The following is a 10,063-nucleotide window of genomic DNA, read 5'->3' as shown; positions in this document are numbered from 1 at the left end:
GGGGGTGGGTATTGAGGAGGGCACGTTCTGCATGGAGCACTGGGTGTTATGCACAAACAATGAATCATGGAACACTTCATCTAGAACTAATGATGTAATGTATGGGGATTAACATAAGAATAAAAAAAATAATAAAAAATAAATAAATAAATAAATATAACAGAGGCCAATGTAAGGCTGGTTCTTCTTCCTCATCCTTAGTGGGAACAACAAATAGCCAAGTGAACATACAGATCCCCCAGCTGCCACTGAGTAGTGATCATGGTGGGAGAGGGGTGGGGGATGGGGTTGCATAAATGTGGCATCTGAAGTACATTTGCTAATGATGAGGATAGTTCCAAGAACATTTAACAAAGAAACTGGGAAACATTATTTCCTCCAATCAATTCAGAAAAAGGAACTTCGGGAAAATGTCACCTAAGTGGTGAATTTCCTTTTTAATAAAGGATAACAAAATAAAGTAGATAACAAATGACAGTACTTTTTTAATGTCTAAATAATCCAGACTAACTTCTTATGTTCATAATAATGGTCACTATTTAGCTAGTATTTTCCTTTTTAGACTTTTTTTTAGACATGAGATATAATTCATATACCATAGACTTGTAGGCTTTTTAGACTTTTTTTAAAGACATGAGATACAATTTATATACCATAATATTTACCTTTCAGTGGTATTTAGCACATTTATCAATATACTAAATAACCACCACCACTGTACACTTCTAGAACATTCTCATCACCCTAAAAAGAAACTCCATATCCAGCAGCAGTCACTCCTCATTCTCCATTCTCCCAGCCATTGGCAACCACTGATCTACTTTCTGTCTCCATGGATTTGCCTATTCTGGACATTTCATATAAATGGAATCCCATATGTGATCTTTTGAGTCTGGCTTCCTTCATTTACCATAATGGTTGCATTAGGGCTCATCTGTGTTGTAGCATGAGTCAGTACTTCATTCCTTCTTACTGGTGAATAATAGCCCATTGTATGATCACCACATCTCATTTATTCATTCACCAGCTGTTGGACACTTAAGTTGTTCCCACTTTTTAGTTATTATGAATGATGCTGCTATGAACATTCGTGTACACATTTTTGTGTGAAAGTATGATTTCAGTTCTTTTAGGTAATATACCTAGGAGTGGAATCGCTGAGTTATATGATGAGTCTGTGTTGCACATTTGGAGAAACTGCCAAACCATTTGCCAAAGCAGCTGCACCATTTTGCATCCCTACCTGCAGTGTACGAGGGCTCTGATTTCTCCACATTCCCATTAACACTTGCTATTGTCCATCTTTATTACAGCATCCTAGTGAGTGTGAAGTGCTATCTCAATGGGGCTTTGATTTACATTTCCCCAATGACTAATGATGTTGAGCATCTTTTCATGTGAACATTTGTATATCCCCTTTGGCAACACCTCTACTTAAAAATTTTGCCTATTTTTTAATCAGGTTGTTTATCTTCTTCCTGTTGAGCATTTCTATCTTGTTTCTCTGATTTATTTTTTCTAAAGATTATAAGAAATGACACTGGACTCCACCTGGCTCAGTTGTGGCTTTGGGAATGAAGAATGATTTTATCCATTTGGATCATGATAAAGTTGAAAACATTTGTTGAATACCTATTTTGTGCCAAGCATTCTAGGACCTTTATTAACTTACTGCTAAAGACGAAGCTCTTGTTAGGGCCACATGTTTCTCCCTTTGGTGCTCATCAAGATCAGCAAAGCTCTTCTTTAGGGAAGGACTCATGTGGTTCTTCATCTCTTGAGACAGGGAAACGTCCCCACCCCCACCTCCCACCAAAGGAACAGAGCTAACAGTGGAGATGCTTCCATCAGTAGGTAAAGGCTCCCACCATATTTTAGCTATCCAGAATAGACTAGTCATCGTTAGACTCAGGACAGGTCCTTCAAAGCTCCATTTTGAACACTTGAAGTTAAGACCATACTCACATTTTCTACAGACACACCCAAGAGAATCCTTTTCAATTTGGTCTCCACTCTTTTTTTTTGTCCCACAGACTGTGAACAATGCTTCTCAAGGTGACAAAGGAAGAAATCCCACAAAACAATCTACAGAAGAATATGCAGCAAAGCACTGGATTTATTTTCTTAGACTACTTGTAGTGATGTTGGTTTAACTAAAATGCAGGGGCATGAGAAGTGAGTAAGGCTGCAGAGAGGGACATTGGAAACAAAGTTCCTCAAAAAAAAAAAAAAAAAATCATAAAGGGAAGACCAAAAGTGAGGAGAGGCATTGTCTCTGCCAGTCCTACCTTACGAAATCTAGTCAAGTTATATGTTTTACCTTCTTAGGCTATGTACACACAACACATTTATTCCTTTTCCTTCCTATTCTCTTCCTCTGCCCTTGAAAATCAAGCAAAACCACAGGAAAACCAAATTGAGGGTTTGAGGTAGTAGAATACCACTTCAAACCTTCACTTTCAATATCGTGACTTCAAGATTTCCAGAAATGTCCTTTTCCTCTCCTACCCAAGTTCCAAGATCTCAGTTAACAAATCCACCTTGCCCAGGGGACCAGTTCCAGGTAATCAGGGGATTTGATTTGTTTCTGTAACTCTAGCCCTTAGTGTTTCTAGTGGTGGAAACCTAGCCAGCCAGAGGTGGGACTATTCAGGAGGAGGCAGAACAGAACCTCTTACATCTCACAAAGAAGGCCACCAGCCAACCCACTTTCAACCAAGATGGCTCTGGGTGGGAACTTCTAAGGTCTATGGTGTTATTATTTGTGTGAAAAGTTCATCTTCAGCCACACCCTCAGATAAAGGCTCCAGGCATAATTTCACAGAATCAAATATAAACCTCAAAACCCTTTAACCTTGTGCCAACCAGGGATTCCCCCAAGCCCTTGGGCTCCCCGGGCTGAACCATCACACTGAGGGCTTTTGTCTTGGAGATATCACACACCACTCTGGAGAACCATGGAAAGAGCAGGATGGGTTTATGGGGTGCATTGTGTTCCCCCCAAATTTGTGCATGGAAGCCTTAACCCCCAGTATCTCAGACTATAGCTGTATTTGGAGATAGGGTCTTTAAAGAGGTGACTAAATGAAAACAAGGCTGTGGTGGGCCTTCATCCAATCTAGCTGGTGTCTTTACAAGACAAGGAAATTTAGACACAGAGAGAGAGAGACACCAGGGATGCGCACACAGCAACAAGACTGTGTGAGCAACAAGACCATGTGAGCACACAGAGAAAGGCGTTGTCTGCAAGCCAAGAAGAGACGCCTTTGGAGAAAGCAACCCTGCCATCACCCTGACCTTGGACTTTTAGCCTTCAGAGAAAATAAAAGTCTATTAGGTAAGCCCCTTAGTCTACAGTATTTTGTTATGGCAGCCCCAGCAAATGAATACAAGGGGCTCCCAGGGAAAGAGGACCCTGGGGACCCCTGATGGGCACAGCCACTCACCCTGTAGTAGTCAGTGCTGTACACGTCCCGGGACATCCCAAAGTCCCCGATTTTCACCAGGAGGTTCTCACCGACCAGGCAGTTGCGGGTGGCCAGATCTCGGTGCACGAAGTGCTGGGACGCCAGGTAGACCATGCCCGCGGCTATCTGTTGGGCGATGTGCAGCATCTGGGACTGGGTCAGCTCTGTTGGTGGATTGCCTTCGGCCATCAGCACGGCGTCAGGCCCATGGGCCCTGTGGAGGACACGGAAGTGTTGCTGGAGCCCCAGCTCTTCCCTCCAAGGGCCCTGTCTCCCAGCAGCAGCTGGGACTCAAGGGCTGCCTGACTTAGCTAAAGAGTGGGAGGAGATGCTTCACCCACAGGTGCACCCCTAAAGCTTCAATTCCCAGGAAATCTAGAATTCTCAGGGCCATGTGGGCCTGCATGGTACCCTCCTCAGCACACACACACACACACACACACACACACACACAGAGCTCTGTGTTTTAGGGGCCCCAGAGCTAGCCTGGGGCCAGGTACTGGCCAGAGCCCCTGACCCTGAGAAGCAGTGGCGCAAAAAACATGAACAAAAATAAAAATAAACCAAAACCAAAACACGGGGGGAGAGTTTGGCTCTCTTGGAGTGGTGGGTCATCATGCCCCAGTGGGAGCCCCAGCCCTCCCCTCCCAGCTACAAGCTGCAGCTGGAGCACCCCCCACCCAGGCCAATGTCTCCAGCGTGCCCCCACCAGGGCCAGAGTTTTGCAGTGGGGCAGGGTTTCCAAGCTGCCCTGGTCTCCCTCAAACCCACCTGAGCAGAATCCCAGGGACCCTCAGCCTGGACATTCATTCGCTGTGAAAAATCCCATCTCTTGCCCAGCCCTCCCCTGCCCACCTGTGCCCTGGCCACCACATGGAGAGTTCTGGAATCACAATACATCGACTCTTTTACTGGGCCAGGTTTTATTCTTTACATTATGGTGGTGGGGGGGGGGGGAGTATGGTATTTTATATCTCCTTTTTCTTCTATCTTATGCACTTGGCCTTTCCCCAGCCATGTGATGACTTAGGCACCTCAACACTGGCACATGCTTCAAGGAGGGGAGTGTCCCAGTCTCAGGATGAGCCCTCAGCCCCACCAGGCCCTGCTCTTGAATCCTGCCAAGACTGGCGTCACTGGCCCCTGATGGCCTGAGGGGCGCTGCAGGGCAAAGAGTAAAGGGTCTCTCTCTTCCAGACGCTTCCGCGGAGCGGTCAAAGTGCTGCTTCCTTCCAGAGGCCAATAAGGGAGAAGATTTCCTTCAGGACAGCTGGAAGCACTCAAAATCAATATGGAAGATTTCAAATGGGTTTTAAAGCGGACGATCCCACCTGCAGGGCTGTGGAGCTGTACGAGTATTTGAAAAACGAAAGGGTTGGAGTTGTCCCAGAACACCCTGCTCCTTCTGTCTCTCCCCACACCAGCCAGCCCCACTTCGGTTGGACTGTCTCCCACTGCAGGCGTATGCCCCTTCTTCCTGGCTCTAGCCCCCAGCAATTCCCCCTTTTGCTGGATTTCCAAATCCTTCATTCTTGGATTCTCAGAGAACAAGCACTGGATGAGGAGGAGGGGAGTTTTCCACCACCAGGATCTAGGGAAGACTTTTAACTTGTCCAGTCTGTAATTTCCCCATCAGTCAAACAGACAAAGGGCTATTAGGCTGGGTGATCATGTAGGTCCCTTGTATCTCTAAATATCTGGGTTGAACCATTCCAGGGGAGGAACTTCCTGGTTTTGCGCAAGACGGTCCTAGCACGGTTCACCTCTGTAAAGTGAGGGTACCCACTGCACCCTCCTAAGCACATTGATGGGAGTAGTAGCTGAAACCGTGCTTGTGCGGAGCTTCGTGGCCTTTCATGGAAAGCCAGTTTAAGATCGCTCAGAGGTTGAGGTTGTTTTTCCCAGCACTGAGGGGGCAGGCGAAAGGCGGAATGTTTTCACCTATCACAGGAGACAAAGCCCTTACTGTGACTTCAAACCAGCAGAGAGACCTAGAAGAACACATAAACTAGGAGAAATCCTGAAATATCCAGAGAGTCTAGGCCAGGATGGAATCTTCATAGATTCAAATCAAAGAGTGAAACATGTTGCTCACTTGCCAGAACCCTATTCCAGCCCCAGGAAGCTAGACCCTTCTAAGAATCTATCTATGGCAAAGACTCCAGAGAAGAGGAGACATTTGAGGCCAATGCCACAGGCCACCTCTGCGTGAAGGCGCCAGAAGGCTGTGGGCCTCCAGGGCCTTCTGCACTCTCCGCTACCAGGTGTGGTGTAGGGCAGGCTCCCGCATTTTAAACCAGCTGTCTCCTCTGCTTGCTTTTGAGTATTCGAACAAGACTCCTTTTAATGGGAGAAGCCTTTGAGCAGAAAATCCCGCTGTAAAAAGAGGGCAGGCAAGTCTTCTAAACAAGTTCTCAAGAGGAGTATAAATAAAGTCAACACAAAAGCCCTCTGCTTCATTCTCCAGGTTACCTGGCAGCTCTTGGAAACAAAAACATATTTTTACCTCTTCCGGGAGAACATGCCTTAAAAGGGGAAAAGCACGATTAGCACCCTGGCTGGGAGAGCAGGAAGGTTCGATGGGCTTCTAACGAGGGAGCCTCTACACCTTTCCCCAGCTCATTCTCTCCAAGTGTGGGTTACAGTCAGCACTTAGCCACACAGTCTGGCTCCAAATTCCACAGCATGCTACTTTCCTTCTGATCTTTTTAACCGGCTGCTTCAAGAGGAAGCAGTGCAGTGCTTAAGGCTCTGGGTTTTGCAGCCAGGGGCTGTGGGTTTGAATCTCAGCTCTGTGACTCAGTTCTCTTTTTTTGACTATAAAATGGGAATACTTGTAATAATAGTTTATTAAGTGTATGCAAGTTAAACTATTTAAAATGCTTAGAAGTCTCAATAATATTAGCTGTTATTACTTGCAAACTTGTCGTAAGGGAATTCTGGAGAGATTCCAAAGGAAAAACTGGCATTTCTTTGCAAGCAAGAACTATGTTTCTCCTCATTTCCCAGCCACCCTAGCACAGGGCCTGGCCATGTTAGTGTTAAGTGTATGGCTTTGGATGAATAAAAAGGATGAGAGGAAATTGTAGACATCTGTCTTTATAGGGCAGTGCCAATGACATGGGGGGGGGTGGGACATGGTCATGGCATTGAGGGGCTGGGTTCCCTTCCAGAAAGGGAGGACAGACTGTAGTTCACAGTGCATTATTGCGCCTGAGAACCTGCTTCTTGGCATTGGAAACCTCTTGTTACCAGAGTTCAGCAGATTCTGAAATCAAGTGGGAGAGATTTCTAATAGCTCCATGCCTTGTGTAAGACGCCCAGGGAGAATCAGGGGTCTGCTCCTTCTGGAAGCAGGAAGGAAAGCTAGGGAGAGGTTGGCTGAGCCAAAAGTGAAAGGATTAACACACACACACACACAAACACACACACACACACACATGCTTACACATGCACTCACATGCATACACACACACAGTGTGAGCTCACAGAAGCATTTAATTGCAGCCAGGTAAATACGTCTGGTGTATTATTTTTGGTGCTATATTTTTGGAAAGCACCATTTTTAATTAGAGAAGTAGCCTAGAACATGGGAACAAGGGAAAAATACTTCTATGAGCAGCTAGACCTCCACCAAATGTAGCTGCTTTTCCTCCTTTCACATGAGATCTGAAAGACAAAATCTATCATCATCCCCTCTCCCCAGCAAGAAAAACTGCTGACACTGAGCACCAAGAGTTGGCTACATATTCCTAATCTCACCTGGCATTCCCTCCCCCCATGCAATCATAAGCAAGGCTGAGAAGGGGGACCCATCCCAGGGAAGGACGACTAAATTGCACGTGTATTCATGAGCCTAGTACAAGTGATCCGGAAGGTACAAGCCGCATGATGACATCTCTAAGCACAGCAGTACACTGTCCCCCGCCACCGTTCTCTCAGCGATGGACTATTAAACTGCACGGTTTCTGAATTTTCCAGGGGCTGCCTGGTGCCCATTTCTGAGGAAAGCTCTTTCCAGGGCCCCCAGTAGCTGGAGAAGGACAGAGAGGTCTAGATGTCACCGTAACACAAGAGGTATAACATCCCCAGGGTTGCGGATCCCTCAACCATGTGGCTCTGGGGACAATATCTATTGATTATCTATTATCACAATCGTCCCAACACTAGTCCTTGATGTGGGTACTATTATACCCCTTTTACAGTTAAGAAAACCGAGGCTGACATCTTTCCTGTTTCTCCTCAGTTTAAACTACCTACCAAGACACCACAGGCCGCACACTTGCTGGCCTTTCAAAGCTGAGAGGTAGCCACGTTTGAAAGAACACAGCGTGTTAGAGCCAGGGATGACAGAAAGAGGGTCCAGCTCAGACCCACCTGGAGTCGGGGTGCCTGGGACAAAGTGGGCTGGAGACCTACCCAGGCAGACATGGCCGCTGATGCAGACGAGGAAGGAGAATCCAGTCTCCCAGCCCACACTACTGGGACTGCTTACTCTTTCCATTCATGCTCTTACATGGGCGACTTCCATTTGTACCTCTGCTCAAGGCAAATAAAAGCATCACTTGGTTCCCTTCCCCCAAGAGTCCACGGCTCAGTTCATTTCTCCCGTCCCTCATTTCTTCAGTGTCCTCCGTTTCTTTCTCTGTAGAACGTGTTGGTGTTTTCACCCGAGAACGTTCCAGGGGACCCCTGGCCCTTCCCCGGGTCTCCCTGTCCTCACCCTCAGGCCTGTCTGAACATGGAGGCCCGCTTCCTCCCCCAGCTCCCTCCCACACCACACCCCGCGCCCTACCTGAGGAACTTGTTGAGGTCCCCGTGCTTCATGTACTCGAAGACCATGATGAGCGGGTCGCCCTCCACGCAGACACCATAGAACTTGACAATGTGCTCGTGCTGGAGGTTGGTCAGCAGCTCCGCCTCACGGTGGAAGTCCTTGCGGGCGTTGTCGCTGGCGTCCTTCAGCGTCTGGGGACGAGGGGCAGACAAGGGAGAGAAGCAACACACTTCAAACTGAGAACATCTAAGGGAAGGTTGTGTGGAGAAGAAGTGACTCCAGCGGGCCCTGCGGTTCCTACATGTGAAGAAATTCATCTCATTCATTATACAAAAGACTGGGAAATGGCTTCATTCCCGAGGAAATACTGTCTGTGTTAAACACTGAGGAGCAGTCGTCCCTCATGGGTACGGAAAGCTTTGCCGTTGATGAAGCGCTCGGTACACGTGTTTCTTCATAAGTAACAGACGTGAGCTTTTTAGAGTCTTCATCCTTTTTATCCCTGTTATCACCCAATTATTACCACAGACTTCTCTTCTGTTGTGGTACCTGTTCCACTTTCAAGGATGCCATGTGCCGCTCACTTCTGCTCACATAACTTAAAAAAAAACCTCATATCATGGAAATAGTCGAGAGAAGAGCATAACGAACCCTCATGTACCCATCTTCCAGCCTCAACAGTGATCATTTTGCCAGTTTTATTATGTAACACGTTTGAAAGCCTTCTCCCCCCTGGGCCCACGCAAGCTGCCGGCTCAGCAGATGCCCCTGTCCAGTCAGTGCCAAGCCAGCCCCTCGCGTTGCCAAGGTGACAATGCCCAGGGTCATGCCGGCCAGGCTCTGGGGCCCTTAGCTCTCTTCTCAGAGTGCTCTGCCACTGCGGTGTCCTAGGGCAAAGGTGACATTCCGTGATGCCACACACCTGTGCTGAGCTCCTGCCCTGTGCCAGTCACAGAGCTAGAGCTGTGCTGGCATCAGGAAGACAGTGACCCGAATCCTGGCCTCAGGGGCTTATTTATGGGCAAAGAGGGAGAGAAGTAACATTTATAATTACTCTAATTCACGCTTAAAACACACATCCTAACTGAACCAGCTCACCTGCATCTCTGTCCAGTTTGATCACTTTTTTTTTTAAAGATTTTATTTATTTATTTGAGAGAGAGAGAGCACAGAAGGGGAGTGAGAGGGAGAAGTAGACCCCTGCTGAACAAGGAGCCCGATGTGGGATTCGATCCCAAGGACCCTGGGATCATGACCTGAGCCGAAGGCAGACGCTTAACCGACTGAGCCACCCAGGCACCCTGGTTCGATCACTTGACGTGTCTCTCTTGAAACCTATGCTTTCACTGTAACAAGGCTCTGCAGCTTCCCACATGACATCAGGCCAGGCCTCCCTGTCTCTGCCCGTGTCCCTCTCTTCGCCTGGAATCCTCACTCAGGCATGGTCACCAGGGTCGCAGGTTGAATAATGCCCGCACAAGGGCGTCCACATGCCAATCCCCAGAATACATGGCCAAAGGGACTTTGCAGATATGAGTAAGTTAAGGGTCTTGATGCAGAGGGATTGTCCGAGTGGGCTCTGAGTCATTCCACACAAGGGCCCTTGGGTGAGAAGGGGGATCAGGAGAGAGCAGCTGTAAGGGTAGAAGCAGAGGTCAGACAGGACACAGGTGCCACGCTGCTGGCTTAGAAGAAGGGGCCACAAGCCAAGCGATGTGGGTGGCCTCCAAAAACTGGAAAAGGCCAGGAAACGTTTTCTGCCCTGGAGCTTCCAGAAAGAGCCAGCCCCGTTGACATCTTCCCTTTTGCTTAGTAAAAC

General features: G+C 47.6%; 1 protein-coding gene across 4 annotated transcripts in view; it reads right to left on the bottom strand.

Annotated features, from left to right (window-relative positions):
* Nucleotides 1–10,063, bottom strand: part of NTRK2 (neurotrophic receptor tyrosine kinase 2) — a 315,903-nt gene that overhangs the window by 61,301 nt on the left and 244,539 nt on the right. For all 4 annotated transcript variants that reach the window (XM_081802903.1, XM_081802904.1, XM_081802906.1 and 1 more), the window contains 2 exons: nt 8,263–8,435; nt 3,447–3,681 (listed from right to left, as the gene is read on the bottom strand). In XM_081802903.1, the coding sequence (XP_081659029.1) occupies nt 3,447–3,681; nt 8,263–8,435 (408 nt within the window). The remainder of the gene's footprint in view (nt 1–3,446; nt 3,682–8,262; nt 8,436–10,063) is intronic.

This window comes from Leptonychotes weddellii, chromosome 14 (genome assembly GCF_054177405.1).
Source record: "Leptonychotes weddellii isolate Sample4059 chromosome 14, ASM5417740v2, whole genome shotgun sequence".
NCBI classification, from domain to species: domain Eukaryota; kingdom Metazoa; phylum Chordata; class Mammalia; order Carnivora; family Phocidae; genus Leptonychotes; species Leptonychotes weddellii.
This window is presented reverse-complemented; position numbering and strand designations above follow the sequence as displayed.